Raw genomic sequence first — 24,741 nt, 5'->3', positions numbered from 1 at the left:
AATTATATACAGGCTAAAGGTTAAAAGTTCTTAAAAAACAAACAAACAAAGAAAAAAGAAAGAGAGAAGTTGGGTGTGGTGGTACACACCTTTAATCCCAACACTTAGGAGGCAGAGGTAGATTGACCTCTGTGACTTCAAGGTGTGGTAGCACACACATTTAATCCCTATGCCTTGGAGGCAGAGACAGAGGGATCTCTGAGAGTTCAAGGACAGCCTGGTCTAAAGAGTTATTCCAGGCCAAAGATATATAGAGAACCTGTCTCAAAAAAAGTAAAAGTAAAAATAAATGAAATAGAGGTTAAAATAAAGCCACATAAAGATGGAAAATACACAGAGAATATGTATTGTAGGTGGAGGCTGCTACATTTACGTCTCCCATGGCACCCCAGTTCCCGAACTAGTAACACTACACACTGCCCCCAGCCCAGTGTCCTGACAAGAGGGCAACTTAATAGTGGTGTATTATTTGTGTTTTAATACATAAGTCCATCTGAAGATCAGTGCAAAGCAGCCACACTAGTCAGCCATACAGGGCAGGCAGTGGTGGCACACATCTGTAATCCCAGCAGCCACAGGAGTTAGCCACAGAGGTCAGGCAGTGGTGATGCTCGCCTTTAATCCCAGCACTAGAGAGGAATATAAAACGGAAGAAGATAGGTCTCACTCTCAGTCTCAATCTGAGGATTTGTGGAGGCAGGATGCCCATTTTTGGTCTGAGGTAGAGGTAAGAGCCAGTGGCTGGCTGTTTTGCTTTTCTGATCTTCAGATTGAACCCCAACATCTGTCTCTGGGTTTTTGTTATTCGTGCAACACAGTCTCACACTCATTACTAGCTGGACTGTTTTGAAACTATGAAGTCATGGTTCAGTGGATGCTGAGGCCAAGGCCACAGCTCTGGCCACAGCTCTGCCAGCAACAACTTGCTGGGAGATCTCGGGTAGTCATTAGAACCCCCTGGGCCCTTCATTTACAACACATACAAAATGTCCGCAGAACTATTTAAAATGATGTGGGATTCCCCTCTGCATGCTGTGAATGTTTTACTACCATTGGTTAGTAAAAGAAGCTGCTTCGGCCTATAGCAGGGCAGAATACAGTCAAGATGGAAGAGATACACAGAGAGAGTAGGCGGAGTCAAGGAGACACCATCTAACTGCCGAAGGAGACAAACACCATGGAACCTTACTGGTAAACCACAAGCCTTGTGGTAAAATACAAAATATTAGCAATGGATTAATTTAAGATATAAGAGTTAGTTAACAAGAAGCCTGAGCTAATAGGCCAAGCAGTGTTGTAATTAATATAGTTCCTGTGTTACTATTCTGGACTGGGTGGCCAGGAGACGAATGAGCAGCCTCCACCTACAATACATATCGCCAAGGAGGATTGCACATGCAGGACAATGGGTGGGAGGTCCATCATCTGAGATGGTAAAGCACACTGGGCAATTACATAAATCCCCACTCAGGACGAGGACAGAAAGCATCTACTGAAATCCAACAACCAAGGTCATAACATGACACTCATGCTGACAGGTTTTCTTTATATTTGTACTTGTTCAAGCAAGCAGTAAACAAAAGGGTCCTGGCACTGCCTTTGTACCCAGTATGCCTCTCAGTGACCAGGGAGCAGTGCTGCTGCTTCCAGACAAGCGCCCAGGACCTAGAGAGAACTTACAGCTGACCAGCCCTGATGAAGAACCAGAGACAACTCCACCAGGTTTCTAACCCAATCCTGCACATTACCCATAAGGAACCCTTACCCGAATGCCACTGCCCCAGCAATAGCCAGGCCCAGGGCTGCAGACTTGCCCCGTCCCCTGGCAGCAGTGAGGGCGACAGTACTCCTCAGGGTCTTCTCAGAGATTCCCTCGATGAATTTCAAAACAGCTTTGGCCTGTGTAAAGGGAAGCATTAAGTGAACGGCCAGAAAAGCTCTCACCACCATCTCAGTGTAGAGGTCAGGCTGGCACCGAGGCCAACCAAAAGGGCATCAGTTCCTACAGGCCAGAAAGCACTGCTCAGCACCCCCTCAGTCAGCTCCTCAGCTCTGCCAAGACCAAAAGGACTGCTGGGCCGTTGAGGCCCACCTTTAATCCCAGAGGCAGGCTGATCTCTGTGAGTTCAAGGCCAGCCTGGTCTACAAAGTGAGTTCTGGGACAGTCAGAGCTGTTAAAGAGAAAAACATTGTCCTGAAAAAAAAGGGGGGGGGGAGCCAACGACAAAGACAAAAAGACCAAAAGGACCAAGCAAGTGCCCAAGGCTCAAGTTTCTGTCTCTACTGTAAGACTCTTTCCCCCTGCCATACTCTGAGGTGCTTGCAACCGTTGCTCTGCAGCTCCACTCATACAACAGGTATCTCAGACTTAAACCTCCACCTATTGGCTTCCCTATCCGAGTTTAACTGTTCGATTCTCTGTGCTAAACCCTCAATTTTCTCACCCAACCCCAGCTTTCTAGCACGTCCTTTCAGTGACCCATTTCAAGAACGGTCCTGCCAATTCCTCGTGCCCTCCTCTCCAGCTCTGCCTCACAGCCCTTCCTGTTCCAGCTCACTCCACCAGAAAACAGCAGCTTCATAATTAGCCTTCCTGCTTCGACCCACATCCTCCCACAACCTGCAGTCAGTCTCAGCAGCCAGAAGAGACACAAACTCTTCATGTCACCATCTCTCACGCCTCGGACTTCCCAGTGGCCTTAACAGCATCCATCTCCCCCCACCACCTCCCTCAAGCTGCTAGCCCTGCGGGCTTTCCCGCTGGCCTGAAGCACCTGAACCACATTCCTGCCTCAGGCCCATGCCATCAACACTATCTATGCGGGAACTCCTTGCAAAGCCCCTTCAAGGGCCCTCTAAAAGACTCCACCCCTCCCCACTACACCTAGAAGCCCCTGACGTGCTGAGGCCTCTAAGCCACCCTTCCTTTTTCTCAGCTCCACACAGCACTTACCACTATTACCATAGGATTTGCTAATTTCCTCCACACAGAATCTGTCTCATCCTACAGAGGATGGGCTCTGAAGCAGGTATCCTCATTTCACTGGCAAGCCTGGCGCCAGCCACACTAGAGGGAAACAATGACTAACTGGGAGCAGCACTACTGCTGAGGATCAAATCTGGACACCCGCTGGGATCTGAGACCCGTCCTGAGGAGCAAGTCTCGCTCTTAAGACCGTGGCTCTAAGATGAAGGCCCAATACAGATGGGGAAAGGCTTCAGGACATCAGGTTCTTTTGATGGAAACACCCAAGGGACTGAGGCTCCAGGTACTAACTTGGCCTTTGCTGAACTACATTTTACTTTTTAAATTTTAGGGAACTGAAGTTCTAAATGCTAATTATAAATAGACTAAAATGTATCCTAAAATACTTATCTAAAATGAAAGGCCAACATGAAAAAGACAAATATATAAGTAATGCAGACATGATAACCAAAAGGGAAAGCAAAACAGAAATAACCAATAATCATTTGCCTGCCCTGCTCACTAAAAACAATGATCAGACGTTCCCACATCTGATTAGTATAGACTCAAATGTAACTGTAGAGAAATCTGGAAGGCAGGCATTTTCCTGCACTGTCAGCAGCACTACCAACTGGCAGCACACTCATTCCAATGCCCACAATCTCTGACCCAGCAGCTCCTGGATCTATAATGGCCCAGGTCCATCTGGGAGAATGTACTAATAGTAATTCTTTTCTGAGACAGTGGCTTGCTGCACATAGCCCAGGTTGGCCTCAGAAACAATTATCTTCCCATCAGTCACTGGACAAGCATGCAGAATACAGGCATACATCCTCATACCTGGCACCACTGTTGGTAACAGCAAAACAGCTGGAAACACAGACGCTACTTCTATTGCACTAACGTGTATGCCTTTATGCTTCACTAACTGGCTTGTTTTACATGGCTTCTCTTTCTTTTTTTCTAAAGGTAGGGTCTCATGTATCCTAAGCTGGTCTGGAACTCACGGTTGCCCACCATGACCTTGAACTTCTGAGTCTCCTGCTTCCACCTCCGGAGCAGTAGAATTTCCCAGTTTACTCAATGCTGGGGATCCACCCCGGGCTTTACCCACACCAGGAGAGCACTCTACTGAGCCTCCACCCTTTTTCTGGAGAAAGGATTTCAGTATATATATATAGCACAGCCTGGACTAAAAACTCACAGCAATCTTCCTGCTTCTGCCTCCTGAGTAAGCTGCTTTTATTTTTATTTTATTTGGTAACATTGTTCCCAGTATTATAGTTTCTCTCAAATCCTGTTGTTCCCTCATTCACTAGCCCAGCAGTGGTTTAAAACAACCTAGAGGCTGCAACCTAGCCAACACCCAAAGAGCCTAGACCCGTGCTTCCAGAGTGAAAAGGTAAGCCAGCCTATTGAAACTCAGTCCTGAGTGGGGGGAGGGGGTACACTGCAGCTGCTGTCTATGAGGAGGGAGGAGTCCTGTGCTGCTCATTTGACCAAGGCTGGGCAGAACTCAAACGAACAGCAGCTTGAAGGCCTTGGGCCTTGCTAACTATCAAAGCATCATGGCCCAGAAGCCACTGAATAAAACTAGCTGGTCACATCAGCAAGCACAGAAACATGTCTTGGTATTTCCATTCAAATTGCTATTAGCATATATCCAAGCCAATCAATCCCAGAGAAGATTCGCAGTAGATGGGGCATTAGTAAAAGGAGCCAGAAACACTTTCCCTGACTCTTGTATATGTCATAAGCAAAAAACTTTTGTACCAGTCGGGCAGTGGTGGAACATGCCTTTAATCCCAGCACTCAGGAGGCAGAGGCAGGCCTGTTTTACAGAGTGAGTTCCAGGACAGTCAGGACTACACCAAGAAAGCCTGTCTAGGACAAAAACAAAACAAAACACAACAAAACCTTTTGTATCACCAAACTTAGCTGAAATTAAAGAACACAGAACTATCATTCTCTATGGAAGACAATTCCTCTTTAAATACAACCCATCCCCACCACGGCTCACTGACAGACAGCACAGCCCTGACGCTGTAGAGCTGACACGTCCTACCTGCTCCTGTTGCTTTCTTCTTGCCGTCCTACCTTGTGTTGTCAGTAACAGCATGGGGAGCCCTGGGGTGCACACGTACCTGGTCCAGGGTCCTGCAGCAGTCCACCAGAACACCCACAGGCTGAGTGTCCTGCAAACTCTCTTTCAGTTCCTGCAGCTCCAGAGCAGCAGGGCTGAGTGTCTCGTCCTATCAGAAGAGAAAACAGTTTGCCCCGGTCTAAGAGCTCACATGAAAATTATACTTGACACCCTCCAGATCCTCGTCCCCCAACCCAGACTCACTGGGGCCTGAGGAGGTAAGGCTTCAATGCTGGCCATGTGGGAGGAGATGGGCAGGATGTTGAGCTGGTCATCAATGACAAGACACTTCTTACAAGAGGCCAAGGAGAGAATAAACCTGTGGGACACAGCGGCTGCAGTGAGGTGACAGGAAAGGCAGGCAACATCTAAGCAAGACTCAAGATTCTTTAGGAAACACCAGAGTCAGAACCCAGGTGGAGCTCAATGAGATGCTGCAGCCACCTCTGCAAGTCACCTGAGTATTTACACAGGAAAACCTAGGACCCTAGCCAGGAGCTCCACTGTCAGCAGGCACCCACTGCTCCTGGATCATTTGAGCCACCCCTTACCCAAAGCTCCTTAGCAATAAGGCAGCTGGGACTCCAGACCCAAGCTACATATGGTCAACAGTTATACAGAGTAGCACAAACCCAAATCTGCCTCCTGTCACAGGAAGAAAAAAAGCAAGAGAGGGAAAAAAGGCCCTCTTAATTTTCCACGCATGTGCAGTGGTTTGAACAAGAATGGCCCCCATGGGCTCATCTATCTGAATGCATAATCATCAGGGAGTAGCACTATTTGAGAAGGATTAGGAGGTGTGGCCTTTTTAGAGGAAGTAGGGGGGGAGCTTTGAGGTTTCAAAAGCCCACACCAGGCCCACCCTCCTCTCTTTGCCTGTAGATCAGGATGTAGCTCTCAGCTACTGCTCCACGGCCAGGGATGCTGCCATGATCCTGCCATGCTGTCTGCCATGATGATAATGGACTAAACCTCTGAGACCCAAGGAAACCTCTATTAAATGCTTTCTTTCATAAGCGTCTCCTTGGTCATGGTGTCTCCACAGCAGTAACAGTGACTAAGACAGCAAGCTTTTAAGAGCCTCTTGGAGGGTAAGAACTCTTGCTCTTGTAGAAGTCCCAGGTTTGACTCCTAGCACTCACAAGGCAGATCACAACTGTTCAGAATCCAATTCTAGGGGATCCAACACCCTTCCCTGACCTCCACTGGCACCAGACACATCAGACGCATGTGCTGCACAGACATGCGTGCAAACAAAACATTTATAGACATAAAATAAACCTTAAAAGAAAAGGGAGGGTTAGAGAGACTACCAGCAGTTAAGAGTGCCTGCTACCCTTCTAGAGGACCCAGGTGGGTTTCCTAAGAACCTTTGTTGGGTTGCTCACAACCACCTATAAGACCAAATTCAGGAGCTCTAATGAGTACCTCCCTGGTACTTGGTGTGGACAACTGCACACACACGAACACGCACACACCATGAACCACAACACCAACAGACTTATCTCTACGTTCACAGCATCCACACTAGTCACCAGCATGCTGTTGCTCCTTTCCTGCCTATACCATATTCAGCTGAAGTCGAACGACCCTGAGCTTGTCGAGGCCTGGAGGGTTTCTTGGCCTCAGCAGAACTGAGCTGATGGTTCTTTTTCACGCAAATGTTTGGTCCACTTGGTTTCAGCACCAACCCAGCTCTGTGCACTCAGTGCAATAGCACTTCTACCCAAACTCTCCCCAGAGTCAAACGATCTCCTGATATTGCCAAATGTACCTAGAGGGCAAAGTCCACCCCCAATAAAAACTACTGCTCTAGACCAAAACTAAAGCAGTAGTTCTCAGCCTTCCTAATGCTGTGACCCTTTACTAGAGTTCTTCACGTTGTGCTGACCCCAACCATAACATTATTTCTCTTGCTACTTCATCACTGATTTTACTACTGCTATGAATCACAATGTAAATATCTGTGTTTCCGACGGTCCTGGGCAACCCCTGTGAAAGTGTCGTTCTATCCCCGTCCCACAAGGGATCAGGACCCACAGGTTGAGAACCAGGGGCTCAGAGCGTTTCGCTGGCTGTTTAGGTTCTTTAAAAAGGAAGCTCCAGGGGAAAATAATCGGTTAAACACATTCTAGCTCAATGGTTCTCAGTCTTCCCAATGCTGCAACCTTTTAATACAGCGTCTCATGTTGTGGTGACCCCCAACCATAAAATGATTTCATTGCTACTTCCTACTGTAATTTTGATGACGTTAGGAATCATAACATCGATATCTGATGTGACTCCTGTGGGGTCGACAGTTACTGTTCTAGCGGCTGCAAAACATTTCAGGGGCTCCAACAAACTCATAAAACTATCAACAGCTCCCAGACTTAACTGGACAGAAAACCCTCTTACCACAAGGTAACTCTTAAAAGACTAGTGCTCTAGCCAGGCAGGGGTGGCGCACACCCTTAGTCCCAGCACTCAGGAAGCAGAGGCAGGCAAATCTCTGTGAGTTTGAGGCCAGCCTGGTCTACAGAGCGAGTTCTAGACAGCCAAGGCTATGCAGAGAAACCCTGTCTCAAACTCCCCCCCCCCCAAAAAAAAAAACCAAATTAGTGCTCTCTGATGCCTTCTGGGAAAGTAATCCAAAGCAGCAGCTCTCAACCAGGGTCATGACCCCTTTGGGGCTCTAATGACCCTTTCACAGTTGTCTAAGTCTAAATATCAGATATTTACCATTTATAACAATTGCAAAATTAGTTATGTAGTGACAGAAATAATTTTAGAGTTGGAGTCCCCACAACATGAGGAACAGTACTGAAGGGTCGCAGTATTAGGAAGGCAGAGAACCACTACTCCAGATAAACCACCCCTTGGGCAGAACAATAAGCTAAGAGCCAAAGCTGGTCAGAGCAGCAGTAAGATTTAAGTGCAGTTTCCTGGCCCAGCCCTTTCTCTTCGTCCAGGTGGTTTTACAAGTACAGCTGCTATCAGGATCTCACTGCTAGCTGGATGAACACTTGGGAAGCCGAGGCAGGGAAGTCTTACGTTTGAGGCTAGCCAAAGCGACACAGTAGAAACCTGTCTCAAAACAAAACAAGCCTCACTTGGTTTCGAAAGCCCTCTGATACAAGAGCAAATTTGTTGGGTCCAAGATTGGGTCCCGTTCTGATTTCCAGCAATCGTAGGAACCGACCTGCAGACCTACCTCTCATTAAATCTTCCCACCACGTCCTGATGGGCCTCCGTCCTGTACCTGGAATGTACATCCTAAGAAAAAAGCGAGACAACATCCATTGACAAAATCTTCTAAAAGCAACATGAAATGCTACCCTCGGCACGTCGGCAACTGTGAGGACTAAGACCGCCCCTCTGCTGTGCAGCATCAGACACCATGCCCAAGGTCGCTATCCCATGCACTGCCCCTCACCTACCACTGATGCTTTCCACAGTTCCTCCAGCACCACAGCACGGCTCAATGTACATGCCAACTAGTGCCAGATACGCTGCATGTGCACTGTAAACTAACGAGAATTCTGTTCGCACCGTAGTGTATATGACCAAACAGCTCAAGACAATAAGTGTAACAATAAACAGTGCACTGACAGCGAATGAGAAGACCCACTTCTTTAAGGTAGTCAGGGAAGGGCTTTCAGAAACGAGAAGCAGAATGGATGAGCAGGGAGCAAGCACAAGAGACGGAATGAGTAAGTAAACTAACGTGGGCACAAAGTCATCCATTCGCTCACTCACAAGTATCTAACGAGTGCTTCATGCACGCCAGGTGGACACAGCCAAGTCTGCTCTCCCCAATCCACCAGCAGAGGACAGACAGAAAACAAACAATGTTTGGGAGCTGTCAAGTGCTCTGAAGAAACACAACTGTAGTGGTTTAAGAATGGCCCCCATAAGCTAATATATTTAAATGTTCAGTTAATCTGGCTAATTATGTCTACTTGACACAGGCTAGAGTACTCAGAGAGGTGGAAGCCTTGGCTGAAAAACTGCCTCAATAAGATGGGGTTGTAGGCAAGCCTGTGGGGCACCTGTGGGAGGGCTCAGCCACTGTAGGTGGGGCCACCCCTAGGATGGGGGTTCTGGGTTCTATAAGAAAGCAAGCTGAACAAGCCAGTTGCAGCAAGCCAGTAAGCAGCATCCTCCATGGCCTCTGCATCAGCTCCTGCCTCCAGGTTCCTACCCTAGTTTGAGTTCCTGACCGGACTTCCTTCAGTGAACGGTGACGTGGAAGTGTAAACCAAATAAACCCTTTCCTCCCTGACTTGCTTCTGGTCATGGCATTCCATCACAATTCAGCAACAATAACCCTGACCAGGACATCAGTCATCAGGCAGTGACACTACTTGAGAAGAATTCAGGGTGTGGTTTTATTGAAGGAACCACGTCACTAGGGTGGGCTTTGAGGTTTCAAAAGCCAGGGCCAGCCTACACTCTGCCCCCTCCCTGTTCCCCCTCTCTGCTACTTCTCCAGTACCAGTAGCAGCCAGGCTAGCATGCTCTCCACCATAATGGACTAAGCTCTGAAACTGTGAGCAAGCCCCCAACTAACTTCTTTCTTTTCTAAGACTGCCTTGGTCATGGCGTCCCCTCACAGCAACAGAACAGTGGCTGGGACAGCGATGCGGATAAAGGAGTGACAGGTGGAGCTGCCCACTCTAAAAGACTGAGTGACCATCACAGTGGCCCACACCTGTAATCCCACCACTTGGAGAAGGAAAGAAGATGGAGTTGAAGGTCATTCTCATGCAGGTATTCAAGGGAAGCACATTCCAGAAGGAATATTCGGCACAAAGGCCCTGGCGTAGAAGTGCCAAACATGTCTGAAGGTATACGGCGGCCTTTAGTGGCAAGTGTCGGTGAGCGTGGGAGTGGTAGACACAGCCTACAGGTTGAAGAAAGCCCATCTCACCAGAAAAACAGCTCACTGGATGCCAGAGCCGATCGCAGCACCATTCCTGAGCCACTGGATCCCAGGGATAACTTTAAACTTGGTTCTTAGGACAATGACCTGGCAAAACAGCCCCACCTCCTCGTTGCCTTGTTTAGGAGGGGCACGAGCTCCCCCACAGTTTAAATTCTTGCCAGACTGAAGAAGAACAGCAACTATCACTTTGCTTCCCCTCAAAAGATCAGTGCCAGCGAGGAAATGTACACACATCCCTCTGTATGAGACACAAACTTGGGCCCAGGCCCACGGTACTACACACCTACAAGTCCAGCACTCGGGGCTGAGGCAGGAGGATCAAAGGTTCAAGACTAGTCGTGGCTGTAAAGTGAGACCCTGTATCACAAAGCAAAAACAAACCAAAAGCTGCACTGCACCTCACCATGTGGAATTGTACCTATCTAAAAACACACGTGACATTCGGAGACTCAGCACCCACTGATGAACAGAAGTCCCACCTGCAGTGAGGGGATGGAGCTGACTGGCTGCTGTGCGAAGCACCCACTGGAGGGGCCCACACGCCAGCCCAAGCAGAGCGCTTTGTTAGGCAGGAAGCACTCTTACCATGGGTCATTTGTGTAGAGCTGCTTCAGCGAGTTCATCGTCCGCAACAGGATGACCACCAGTCCACCGCCTTCTACTGTCTCCACAGTTCTGGCCAGCAAGTTCGGGGTTAATGCTTCAAAATCCTAGGAGGAATCAGAGACCTTAGAAAGGGGCAGTGGTACAGCAATGAGAGCTTCAGGGCACAAGCCCAACACGTCACCTCTCACACCTTCCTACCAGCAAACAAAGGGTACCACAGGAGACAGCCCATTCCTGGAGTACAGGAGAATTGGGTAATATAATCTAATGAACTTTTTGGAAGCAAGTCTTCCAATTCTCACTGACTGACATTCAATTTCAGAAGTATCTTTCCTTTTTTGGACAATCTGTAGACAAACTGACAAAACTGAACTACACCACATGGGGAGCTACTGCCCAGTGTATTCCGTGCCGTGATAATGTGCAGAACACTGAGACCAAAAAACAAACACCAACAAAAAAAAAAATAAATAAAAAATAAAAAAATAAATCAAATAACCACTGAGGCACCCCAAGGAGACAACTCACTAGAGATGAGGGGGGGAAACCTAATAACTCCTATTCTTGACTTCCCATCTTCAAATTTACATAATCATGGTCCCAGTACCTATGTGAATAACTGAATGGAGCTGAGCACAGACATTCTGTCATGGCGGGTGTAGAGGAGGATCACAGATATCAAATGAAGTCAAACACTGTCTAACAACCACCTGAACTGAGAAATACGTTTGATGAGCTTGTCTGGCGAGAAAACTAACACCAGTGAAGAACTTCAACTGTGCTGAGGGAAAGGTGTGGCTCTGAAGGGCCAGAATGGGAATGAATGGGGTAGGGAGTGGCCGTGTGTGGCTCAGGGCAGGTGGGAGTGGTGTGCGGGTACACTCGACTTACTGTATCCCTGTTCTCAGTGGGGCATCACGCAGTCTAAGCCACCACACCACCCCCACACCTGGAAGTGCCAGGCTGGAAGAATCCACCCACCTGGAGGACGCACATGCCGAAAGTATTCCCCAGGATCTTGTGGGTTTCATTGTAGTAGCAATAGCGAATGTTTGTGGCTGCTACGAAGAGCTCAAAGGGGTCGTCCTGCTCTTTACGTTCAAGGTGGCCATTCTTAGTTTCTTCTGCAGCTGCCGCATTCTCTCTTCCGGTGACTGTAATACCACCGATCTCCCAGAAAGGCAGTTAGAACAGGCAAGAGAGACTCAGTGATCCTCAGACCCACAGGGCTGGTGGGAACGAGAAGCGGCGAGTGCAGAGGGCTTGACTGCTTCACTTCAGGGGGAAGGACAGTAAGGTACTCTGGGATGGTGTGGGCACGACAGGCTTTGCAGGCTGACAATTAGCTCAGTGGGCGAATGCCAAGCAAGCCTGACAACCCGAGTCCAACCCTACAACCCAGGTAAAAATAGAGAACCAACTCAACAAAGCTGTCCTTTGACCTCCACACACGCATAACCACCCCCCCCCACACACACACACAGGCACGTGAGACACACTTCGGAAAATGTGTAAACTACTCCACTATTTGCTGTAAAAGATGGGTAACAGGAACAGCAAAGTCTAATTATTTGGCCACACCAAAGCTTAAAACCAAACCTAGATACCTCATTACCTTAAGTCTGAAACCAATGTTTCCACTAACTGCGCTGCTTCCCAAAGAGCTGGGAAAGATGGGAGGCTAGCAGGTTACAACACTCATGGTTCCTAGACAAATCCCTCACTTCTCTGTCCACAGCATGGGTCATGTCTCAAAGGCAGTGTTTCGCTAAGAAAACGAAGGATTGAGACAGGATCTAGTTATCCCTGAGAAACTACTTGTCCTTTATTTAATTTTTTAAAAGAATTTTATGTGTATGGGTGTTTTACCTGCTTGTATGTCTGTGCACCATGTATGTGCAGTGCCATGTGTGTGCTGGGAATCAAACACGGGTCCTCTGCGAGAGCGGCTAGTTTTTCCATCTCTCCAGCCCCCATTAGTCCTTTACAAAACCCAAAACTTTTAGACTGGTGGTGGCCTCTAGCTTTTTTTTTTTTTAAATGTTTTTTGAGACAGGTTTTCACTGTAGTTTTGGAGCCTGTCCTGGAACTAGCTCTTGTAGACCAGGTTGACCTCGACTTTACAGAGATCCATCCACCTGCCTCTGCCTCCCAAGTGCTGGGATTAAAGGTGTGCACTATCCCCACCCAGCTCTCTAGCTGACAATTTTATAGAGCTTCTCTCACTGTCCTGGAACCTTTCCAGGAAGCGAGGCTGGCCATCAGCACCGGCTATCCACAGGTATACACCACTAACCCTGCCTTCCTCATATTCTAAGTGGTTCTGTGGAACCAAACTCAGGTCCTTCACGCTTGCAAGGCAAACCCCCAACCGAAGCTACTTCCCTCCGCTCTAGCTAAGAAAACTCAATCACTGTTTTCAAACTTTTTTTCCTTCAAGACAGGGTTTCTCTGTGTAGTCCTGGCTGTACTAAAACTAGCTCTGTAGACCAGGCTGGGCCTCGAACTCACAGAGATCCGCATGCCTCTGCCTCCAGGTAATGGTATTAAAGTGTGTGCCAACCCACCGCCCAGCTGTTTTCAAACTTAAAAGCTAGAATGGAGGTGTTCCTTTGTGGGCATTACCCTCCCATGCTAACTGAGGCCCATGGACGAAGTTACTTCTGACACCTTTCTTTCAAGGCGTTGGGAAAATCAAGACTGGGAGTCAGCTGGGAGAGATAAAAGAGGTACGGATAGATTCCCCACTACTCCTTCATTGTTTGAGACAGTGTCTCAACTCTGTACCACTTGGGGTTCTCAGAAATCCGACCTCCTGAGGTCGCAGCCTCCTGAGTGCTGGTATTATACACACGAGCCACAGGAGCCACTACCACAAAGACGGTGGCTACAGAACAAATATAAAAGTGCGAAACCAGGTAAATTAAATTTGAAAAGAAAATCTGCAACAGAATACTGAGTGCCATCTGATTCCATATCAATCTCTTATTACTAAACAAAACAACAGAGGTCAGCCACATAGTGGTGATGTAGAGACAGTTACATCTTCTCTGTGAATTCAAGGTCAGCCTGGTCTATAGAGCAAGTTCCATGACAGCCAGGAACTACACAGGGAAACTCTGTTCGAAAAAAAACAAAAAACAAAAAAACAAAAAAAAAGAGAGAGAGAAAAAGAGAAAAAAAAGCAAAGTTTAAAATGCCTTAAACAGAATTCTAACATACACAGCTGGTTTTATATACGATCTTTTAAAAATGCTGAAGGGCCTGAAAAGATGGTTCAGCGCCTTCTGCTTAAGAGCAGCACGATGCTCTGTGGAGGGGCTTAAGGGATCCCCACAGTAGATGGAGAACCAGCTCCTGCAGGGTGTCATCTGACTTCCACGTGTGTGCTATGGCAATGCATGCCCCCACACCCGCCCTCTCCCTGTCCCTCACCACTCACAACACAATATGATTGTAAAGAAGAAACTAGAAAGATGAGAGACAACATCTACAAAATAAGTTTATTGCCCAGACAGGAAAAAAAAGTCATCAATCCACACTGCAGACCAGAGGAAAGTCTCATTAAGAAGAGCTGGAGAAAGCTTCAAGGAGGTGGCCGACATAGGAAACAAGGGATCTCAGCAGTCAGTGTCGGGGGATGGAAATGGCAGCCTCAGCACAGGAGCCAGCAGGGAGACTTGCTGCAGTATGGGAAGTAGCAGCGAGCTAGGACCTGAGAACAGAGCTGAGCATATCTGAGGCTAAGAAGCCAAATGAGGACCATCAGGACAACCACATGTACTGGGTAGGTAGGTAGGGAAAGTGATGACCTCAGGGGCTGGGCTGAGGAAGCTCAGGTGGAGCCATAAAAGCAGGTACCTCAGAGGTGTAATGCCTATTCCATCTCAAAACTCCTTCAGAGTTATGGGAGAACTGCCAGGTTTCTCCCACGTGACTAAGCACATTACTATGAGATGCCCTGTTTGGGGGCATCTTTCCACAAGAGTTTTGGGAGAAAGCCTGACTTCCATACAATTGCCCTTACTTAGACATATATTTCTACCAGGGAAACAGAAACAACATACCAGAACTAGTTCACCAAGAAACACAGAACAAGATTCTTAGAGATGAGAGAGATCAGACAAGAAACAGATGCACTCTGGCTCCAAATTACTCAGCCCTAAGCCGAACTGAAAACTTAACCCCTTAGGCCCTGAACTGTGCTATTTCCAAGCAGTCCCAAGGTACCCACGTGTGTTTGCTGTGGAGCTCCCCTGCATGTCTTCTGGAAAGGCTTATCTATTTGTGTGTATCTGTACCTGTGCCCGTGTGAATACATGAACACAGATGTCCATGGATGAAGCTCAAAGAGCACTGGGCTCTCTGGAGCTGGAACTGAGGCTCATCTGCAGGAAGCCTGGCTTGTGTGGCTGCTGGGATCTGAACTGCAGTCCACAGGACTGCACAGCAAGTGCTCTTGCCAATGAATGACCTCTCCAGCCCTATCACCAGGAGTCTGGATATGGAGCTCAGTGGTAAGACGCTGGGGTGGTAGTAAAAATAACCAACTGCATAATAAACAGTGAACCTATTAGGACTCTCTGAAGAGGAGAAAGGGGCAAACGTTGTTCCCTTAGGCATGAAAGCAGTGGCCAACATCATCTGAAGCAGAAGCAGACAGGAAAGGGGAGCTGGAAACACAAAGGCTGCTGTTTTAGGGCAAACATCTGGCCTGAGCAATAGTGGGTAATCCTCACACATTCTCCTGGAGTTTAAAGAGCAGGAACTGAAAGGTGGAGAATGACATCCAGAGGGTCAAGCTTACCTGCTAAACCCAGCTCTTTCTTATAGCACCAGAGGACTGAGGGTCGAGGCCTTCAACTGTGGCTTTGGACAACATATGATGAAGAATAACCACCTGCCAAGAGAGAGAAATCACAGAATCTCAGTGTCAAAGACACCATAGGGACCGCCAGGCCCAAGACTTCATTTAAAGCACCAAAGTCACAAGGCAAGAAATAACCAGATGGAAACCAGAAGCCAGGTCACATATGCTTAACCTTGAGGGTCAAGTCCATCATTTCTGCATCATTTCTGCATTCTAAAGATACTGGCTCACCCACTCATAAATCTAATATAAAAAATTTACCATTTCCAGGTACCGAACAATGTTCCCACTAGGGACTTTACCAGTCAAGGGGTCCTAATGGCACTGTGTGCTGAGACCTCAAATGGCCTAGGTAACCTGCCAACTAGGTAACCAGAATGATAGAGGACTCTCATTGGTTAATAAAGAAACTGCCTTGGCTTTTTGATAGGGCAAGATTTAGATAGGTGTAGTAGACAGAACAGAATGCTGGGAGAAGAGGGGAAGTTAGTCAGATGCCTTAAGCAGTCACCATGACTCTCCTCTCCAAGATGGATGCAGGCTAGAATCTTCCTGGTAAGCCACCCCTCGTGGTGGCTACACAGATTACTAAAATTGGGTTAATCAAGATGTGAGAATTAGACAATAAGAGGCTGGAACTAACGGGCCAGGCAGTGTTTAAATGAATACCAGTTTGTGTGTTATTTCTGGGGCTAAGCTAGCTATGCGGGAGCTGGGTGGGATGAAAAGCAGGCCTGCCCGCAAACCCCTCACTACACCAGAATACAAAGCATTTACCAGGTCTTACCTGATCTTTCCTCGATCCCCAACTACAACAAAAAGAGACCTCTGACGCTCAGCCTACGCCATTCTCAATGAGAATCCGAATTCGGTTGTCCACCTTTTTTCCGGTGCATGGTGAAAGACTGTCACTAAAACAGAAGGAAAGGAGATGCAGATAAATTAAATAGCACATCCGAGTAAGTTGCACCAGCTAGGTTGTGCCAGGCACATTTGTAATGTTAATTACAATCTTGATGTTCAACAGCTCCACAGGTCTCAGTTTTATAATCAGGAATTAAGGCACAAGAGACAAGTGTTCTTAAGCATGGGAAGTCAGCAGAAGTGTATTTATATCACCAAGAAATTTGAAGAAAAACTGGAGGCAGAAGCAAGCTCTGTAAGCTGGAGGTCAGCCTTGTTTACAGTGAGTTTAATAATAGCCAGGGATACACAGAGAGACACTGTCTCAAAAACAAAGAAAGAAGGGAGATAGAAGAGAGTCAGGACATGTGTTAAAAAAATAAATAAATAAAAAGCTAGGTGGTGGGGGGTGCAACTCTGTAATCCCAGCACTAGGGAGGCAAGAGGAAGGCAGATCTCTGTGAGTTTGAGGCCAGTCTAGTCTACACAGTGAGTTTCACGGACAGACTCTAAAGCGACACAGAGAAACCCTGTATTGAAAAAACAAAACCAAATAAATAAATATAAAGAATGATTAAGGTACAAAATGGCATCTCTGTAGACTCAAAAGAGTAGCAAGTGGGGCTGGAGAGATGGCTCAGCGGTTAAGAGCATTGCCTGCTCTTCCAAAGGTCCTGAGTTCAATTCCCAGCAACCACATGGTGGCTCACACCATCTGTAATGAAATCTGATGCTCTCTCTGGCCTGCAGACATACACACAGACAGAATATTGTATACATAATAAATAAAATTTAAAAAAAAAAAAGAGTAGCAAGTATGATATACTATTTTATTCTACTGGGTTTTGTCTTTAACTATGTGATATATCCCAGGCTGACCTTAAACTCACTATATAGCTAAAGATGACCCTAACCTTCTAATCCTCCTGCCTCCACTTTCCAAGTACTAGGATTACAGGAAGCTTCTCAAAGTACAGGTGTACATCACCACACAAGAGTTTCTGCTATGCTGGGAATCAACCTGAGGCCTCGGGCATGCTAAGCAAGTAAGCATTACTTCTACCATCTGAGCGGCATTTCCAGCACTATGAACACCATTCTATTACACATACCTAGCACAAGGGGGGAAGGGGGGACCAAAAAAAGCCCAAAATGTAATGTAATTTCTTTTTCTTTTTTTTTTTTTTTGGGTTTTTCGAGACAGGGTTTCTCTGTGGCTTTGGAGCCTGTCCTGGAACTAGCTCTTGTAGACCAGGCTGGTCTCGAACTCACAGAGATCCGCCTGCCTCTGCCTCCCGAGTGCTGGGATTAAAGGCGTGCGCCACCACCGCCCGTGTAATGTAATTTAGTGGTTTTTATTTTGATGTTTTGTCTTTTATGATTTGATTTCTGTAACATTCACATGTGTGGACCAGTCAGATAGAATTCATCCAGCAGCTGATGCAAACAGATGCAGAGACCCACAGTCAAATCTTAGGCAGAGCTCAGAGAATCCTGTGGAGGGGGGGGAGGGAAGGATTGCAGGACCCAGTGGTGTCAAGGACATCACAAGTAACCCACAGAACCAACAAACCTGGGCTCCCAAGGGCTCAGAGATGGAACTGAGAACCAGGAAGCCTGCATGGGACTGACCCGGGCCCTCTGCACGTTACAGCTGTGCAGCGTGATCCTAACAGTGGGAGCAGAGGCTGCCTCTGACTCTGCTGCCTGCTTTTGGGACCCTTTCCTCCCACCAGATTGCTTCATCCGACCTTAATAGATGAAGAGATGCCTCGTCTCGCTACCACTTGATAACCCAAACCATGGCTGGCTGATAGCCACTGGATGCCCATCTGTATCTGAAGAAAAGAGTGGAGGGAAATGGATGGGATTGGGAGGAAGGGACTGGGAGGAAGGGACCGGAAAGAGGGGAGGGAGGGGAACTTTGGTTGGGAGGAAGGGACCGGAAAGAGGGGAGGGAGGGGAAACTTAGGTTGGGATGTATTAAAAAAAAAAAAAATTCACATGTGCTCAAAGAAAGGTGCTTGTTACCAAGCATGATGACCTGAATATGATTCCCAAAACCCACAAGGTAAAAGGAAAGAACCACAGGGTTGTGGTGAAGAACACCTTTAAGCCCAGCACTTGGGAGGCAGAGGCAAGTGGATCTCTGTGAGTTCGAGGCCAGAATGATCTACAGAGTGAGTTTCAGGACAGCTAGGACTACACAGAGAAATCATCTCAAAAAAGCCCCTCCGCTGTGAAAAAAGGGAAAAGAACCAACTCCTAAAAGTTGTTCTCTGACCTCCACATGCACTCTACAGCATGCAACAAAACACAACACACACACAATTAAACCATAAGAAAAAATTAAATCCACATGTCACTTAAAAAACAGATATTTCTACACATACATATATGGGCCATGAGTGTATAGTGGTACAGAATTTGCCTAGCTGGGGGAAGCCCTAGATTCAATTTCTCTAGTATCCTCAAAATAAAATAAAATGCAAAAGCTATCTGATTACCTAGAACAATACACCAAAGTAAATTAGCAACGATCCCAAGTATCAGAGTGCAAGGCTGTGAGTCCGAAGCTCCAGCACCTGCAGAGTTCTAAACACAATCTCCGTCCCCGAAAACCAGCTTTAGCAAGCCTTACTATAAACTACCGCCACAATAGATGGCTCCTGTTTAAAAGGGCAAAGCAGTACAAAGAAATCAAGCAGCCCACAGCAGTAGGGCTCCACACTCTGTCCACCCAATGCCACCTGAGCCCCTTCCTTTATGGATCTTTATGTTCAGTCTATAAGTTCTATGTTGCCAGACACATAAAGACCCACAAAAATGAATGGGTAATTTTTAAAGTACTAAATTTTGTTTTAGTAGGTGAGCCCTTTACCAGGAGTTTACTATTATCAGGTAAGGCCCTTGACTATAAAATTTAACTCTAAGAGTAATTTTAAAAAGAAATGAGGTAGAACTACACAGACAAAATTAAATGTAAAAGTAATAGCTAGAGTAAGGTATCTGATAATGATCTACGGCTACTTTTGCTAAGAAAGCCTAATAGACGAGGAAGGCACTGCTAGATAGAAAGAAAATCTTCTCTCTTCCTTTCTTACTTCTTGTTCTGTTCTGTTGGTGGCTTGGCTTTTTGAGACAGAGTTTCATTGTGTAGCCGGAGTTGTCCTGGAACTCACTCTGTAGACCAGATAGGCTGGCCTCGAAGAGATTCTCCTACCTCTGCCTCTCAAGTGCTGAGATTAAAGGTTTGGGCCACCATGACCAGCTAGATCAGCGGTTCTCAACCTGGGTCGCGACCCCCTCACGGTAAGCGCATCGGAAACATGAGATATTTACGTTACGATTCAAAACAGCAGCAAAATTACAGTTATGAAGTGGCAATGGAAAGAATTTTATGGTTGAGGAACACAGCATTCGGAAGGTTGAGAACCACTGAGCCAGATGAACCGCCGCTGTATCCATTCCTGTGCACACAGCAAGCACTCTGTGCAAGGTGAAGTAAGGTGCACTGTCAGGCGTCCTGAATGAAACTCCACGGGACAGAGTATAAACGAACGGATATGCCGCAGTACTTAGGAGCACAAGATTCGGGATTAACCCGCCTTAGTTCAAAACCTACCATTCCTACCAGGAACTGAGCACGTTTCTCGGAAAGCGGTTTTGACACCCACCCACTCTGCACTCCCCTCGTTAGAGAGATCCCTGAGTGAGGGAAAGAGTCACGCTCCCCTGAAAGTGCTCAAAAAAAAAAAAAAAAAAAAAAAAAAAAAAAACCTTGCCACGAGGGTGTTTGCGTATCCGAGACCGAAAGAATCTGTCTGCTGGGAGTCCAGAGAGAGGCAGCCCAAAGATGCCGGCTTCAGCCCAGACAGGGGCTTTCGTCCTCGAACCAACCTCGCGGCCCGGAAAGAACACCGACACAGCCTTTCCTCAGAGTACCTGCGTCCAGAGTCCGCCCGAACCCAGCCAGCCGCACAACCGGAGTACGTGGGTACCGAGCCGCTCCGAAGACCTGAGCGCTTGCGCTTGCGGAGGAGACGCCGAAAGCCAGGAACAGTCAGCGCGTGCGGACACTTAGGCTGCCAGCAGCACGTGCGGAAAAACTCAACAGTGGGCAGGGACGGACCCGCTGGTGAGATGGGACCTTCCTTGCTTCGGCGCTTGGTGATGACGCGATATTTAACGTAAGAGGTATAACGCCGGTATCTACTGCGGCTGCGCACTAGCTTCTGGTCGCCATTGCAACCATGCTGCATACGTTTTGTATATGACCCCAGAACCTAGTTCTGGCCGACGGAAATAAGTTATATATCTGTGCGCTCTGCAGCTGGCTTTAGCCATTGGTATCCGAACTCATCTGGTGCACGTGTTAAAGAACGGCACCGTAGCCTGGGAGCACGAGACAACAGCTGTTCGAAGCATGGGTGCAGTTTTATCGACCCCCACTTTTAATAGAACATGAAGGCCAGGAGCTTCTTTATTCATCTCACTCGACCCTCCAACCAGAAGCAGTCTGGGTATGTAAACTGTACCCGCGACCGTGGCTGCTGTATGTTACAGGTTCTTCTCAGACCCTTATCATGCCAAATGTTGTGAAAATCCAATCGGGGCTCTATTCAATTATCTTTCCTGCAGTTCTGCACGAAGCTCGTCCTTCCACCTCCACAAAAATCCTTAAGTATTTCTGTCTTCTTTAGGGCACAGGACACGTTAACTTATATATCCCGCACTTTTGGACACCGTAAGCTCCGTAATGTACAAAACTGAATTCCTTCCGCAGTTTTAAATCTTATACGTTGACTCACTTAACAAAACTTTACCATGACAAGAAGTCCGTTAATAGGTACCAAATTATCCTAGTTTTAATATTTAAGTGCTAAAGAGTTTGAGAAAATAAAACTACCCGAACTGTATAAAGTGGGCAGAGTACTATTGACACACACCAATACCCAAAATTTTGAAATGACCCTTAATGTTCGACTTAAAAAAAGTGAGCAAGTTGGTAAATGTTAGGCTACCTAATGCCGCAGAAATGGACCGGACCCACTAGAATTGAGGACAAAAATTGATTACACCACCGTAACAGTACAAACGGGAAACTGCTGTGAAATATTGTGTATTTCTGAGCTACAATGTAGATAGGCAGGGAACAGGAAGTGACACGTGCTTGGTGGCTGAGCTGTCAAAGCTATAGAACCATGATTTTACATTAGGACTGCACCCTCCCCCATCAAGTGGTTGGACTGTTTTTACAGTTGGCATAGAGTACTCCGCAAGATTGGAATATCTAAGACAACCAAAAGCCTTATTAAATATGTTTATTGAGAGATGAGTATGGGCATGGCAATACACACCTGTTAGAGGATCATTTTTGGAAGACGATTCTCCCTTTGACCACGTGGGTCCCAGGACTCGACTCTGGTCAGGTTTGGCCACAGGTAACCTTACCCGCTGAGCCAACTCGCTGGCCTACATATCAAGTACTTTAGTATGAGCTTTGAATTTGAGGGGCTTGGAACTTGAGTGTTTGTAGACAAGGTAACTAAAAAGAACTGATGATATAAAAAACAGTGGAACTGGACTAAGTCACCTTCGTAAGCATAACCAGAGATGAAGCCCATTTACCAAGGATACTCCTCAGTGGTGACAGGGAACCAGATATCCTTTCACCACACCACTGCCCTCTTCACCTCAATTTCTGCTGCTAACACCGAAATGTACCTTCTACATTCCACTGACCCATAAACTTTTGTTCTCACACTGCAGTGAGGGTCTTTTAAATGGCAGTTTTATTGGATGGCCCACTATCCCGACCCCCCAAACAATATAAACACCATTGTAAAATCTTCAATACCTTCCACATGTTGAGACAAAAACCAAACATGGAAGAAAAACTGCCATGAGTTTCACCAGCCAAATCTTGCTAACACTTAAGCCAAACAGCAGTCACTGAAGCGTGGACTTCCTTGCTTTTCTTGTCTAGTTTACCATTCTTCATACATGTATCTTAGTTCAGTCATCTCTTTAAATGAGGTATCTCCTGATCATACGGACTAGACCACATTAAATTTATTAACCACAGCTGAATCATGCCACTTACCACATATATTTGGCCCACTCCACCAGTGTCCTGTTTGGTTATTTTGTCACCACTGAATGGTTAATACTGACCATAATGCCCAAATGTGCTAATAAAGTTCATGTTGTCTCCCTAAAGAAATATAGTACTTACAGGAAATACTTACAAATAAATATACCAAAGTCTGACTATAAGTGCATCTGAGAAACTGCTTCAATGTCAACAGTGAAGGAACAAGGCAGCTGCAGGAAAACTGGGTAAGCATCAGAACAGCTCAGCAATGTATATAGTAGTAAGACCAAGACTGAAAGCACACAGTAGTCTAGTTTTTTAAAGACCAGACCCAGAACCTTGTCTTCTCTTACAAGGAGTATTTAGGGAGTTTTCCTTAAGATGTATGTAACTCACAGGCTTTGCTCAAGGACTATAATCAATTAAGTTTTCAAACAATTTAATCTAAAGAAATTTTGAACATTCCCTAGTCGTTCTAGAATGTTTATAAATTCAAAATAGTGATGAAAAAGCCGGATTCAGTTTTCCTAGAGTTCTATCCCATGAACTCCATAAAGGTGACAAGCTCAAGGCAGTACTGATTGAAGTATAACATTCAATAAAACTAAGAGTAACTCAAGTAGAATACAGATTCAGAAGCTTAAGAATGAAATGGTATGAATTCAGTCATTGCCCTTAATCAGATGTAGCATCAAAAATATAGCAAACAACAAATTGCCTGGCACACATAAGAAGCTGCTCAACTATATTCTGCACTTATAAATTGGTTGTCAGCTAAGCACCTTAATGAATGAACCTGAGAATAAGCACACATTCTCATGTCTCCTTGACGTCTCTATACAATAGCATTGTATGAGTGCATATATGTGTATGTACATATATATGAAGACAAAGAACTATAGAAGTTAATTTACTACAATCATTGTAAGGTAATGTGTTTTAATATCAAGAAACAATGATCAAAAGAAGAAAAACTCTTCTTTGAGGAATATTTAGGGTCTGCTAATAAAATAGCCCTAACCAAAAAGTAACCAATGACATGCTACATTAAGAGTTAATTGTTATTTTTTGGGGGAGTGGCATTTTCATTATACATGTAGCATATATACATATTGGTAATTGTGCATGTACAAGATCTTTTATATTCTTACTAAACTGAGAGCCATGTGCGACAATCATTTCCCTGTACTCTGCTAAAATACACATATGACCAAGCAAAGGTCTTCTGCATCTAGACAAGTATTTGCATATTACACAAGATACTGAGTATCAAAACTCAGGTCTTAATGAAACTACTTTAGTAGTTCTGTCTAGTGAGGCATTCCAAAAATAAAAAACCTCCAGAATTTAGACATTAAAAAAAAAGCTTTACACATTAAACATGTAATGGTAGAACACCACCTAATTAGATGGTGTCTTGAAAGGATTAAGCAACTCTTAAAAAATAGGTCATCAAATTACAAACACATTGTACATATTCTGCTCTACACTATGTGTAGAAGTCTGAAACAGAACACATTCTCTACATTCATATCAGAACTAAAATTCAATACTGAAGAACTTTACTTTGATTTTGCTTTCTAAATATCATGAAATTATTTTCTACACATATCAAATTTAGTTCTCTATAGTACTTAAAAGCCCGTCATCCAGGGATTATCCAACAGTCCATGGATATTCTATGCACCCCACTAAAATACAGCTAGCATATGGTTGTGGTACATCCCAGGCAGATGTCATTTAAAGCACACAAGGGGAGGTGCTGACAAAATACTCTTGGCAAAAGTAAACTGATACCCTTCCAATATGATGTACCACAACCACACAGGAGAAAAGTCGAGAGCTTATTTTATTTATTTTAAAATAAACATTGAAGCTTCCCCATTATCCACCACCCTACAAAACTTTTGAATGTGGAATGTTCAACAGCCTAACCATTTTTAGTAGGCAACAAAACCAGCAAAAACTCCAGTTGTCTAATGATGAATGTGTGAGAATAACTTTGTTTTGTTTTTGAGTAGCTAATTGTCTGCTTGGGGAAAAAAATGTTTGCTAAAGGCTCCAAGGTACATTTTAATTTCTGTACAGAAAGTAACATTAACTTAGTAGCCTTTGCTTAACAAGAGGAATGAATTCTCCACGAAGTAAAATGGAGTGGGACAACAAGCAGCATTAAGTTCATAGGCACACAGAACTAGTGCTCAAACTGCTAGCACAAAATCCAACACAG

General features: G+C 45.8%; 1 protein-coding gene across 1 annotated transcript in view; it reads right to left on the bottom strand.

Moving 5' to 3' along the window:
* Nat10 (N-acetyltransferase 10) overlaps nt 1–11,791 on the bottom strand; it is a 36,139-nt gene extending 24,348 nt beyond the window's left edge. Inside the window, exons 1-6 of the mRNA XM_038331030.1 lie at nt 11,623–11,791; nt 10,621–10,745; nt 8,302–8,363; nt 5,313–5,427; nt 5,110–5,217; nt 1,766–1,899 (exon numbers count right to left, since the gene is read on the bottom strand). Coding sequence (XP_038186958.1) covers nt 1,766–1,899; nt 5,110–5,217; nt 5,313–5,427; nt 8,302–8,363; nt 10,621–10,623 — 422 coding nt within the window. The 5' untranslated portion in view covers nt 10,624–10,745; nt 11,623–11,791. The remainder of the gene's footprint in view (nt 1–1,765; nt 1,900–5,109; nt 5,218–5,312; nt 5,428–8,301; nt 8,364–10,620; nt 10,746–11,622) is intronic.
* Between the last annotated feature and the right edge of the window lie 12,950 nt (nt 11,792–24,741).

The sequence above is a fragment of the Arvicola amphibius genome, chromosome 5 (genome assembly GCF_903992535.2).
Source record: "Arvicola amphibius chromosome 5, mArvAmp1.2, whole genome shotgun sequence".
Lineage (NCBI taxonomy): Eukaryota > Metazoa > Chordata > Mammalia > Rodentia > Cricetidae > Arvicola > Arvicola amphibius.
This window is presented reverse-complemented; position numbering and strand designations above follow the sequence as displayed.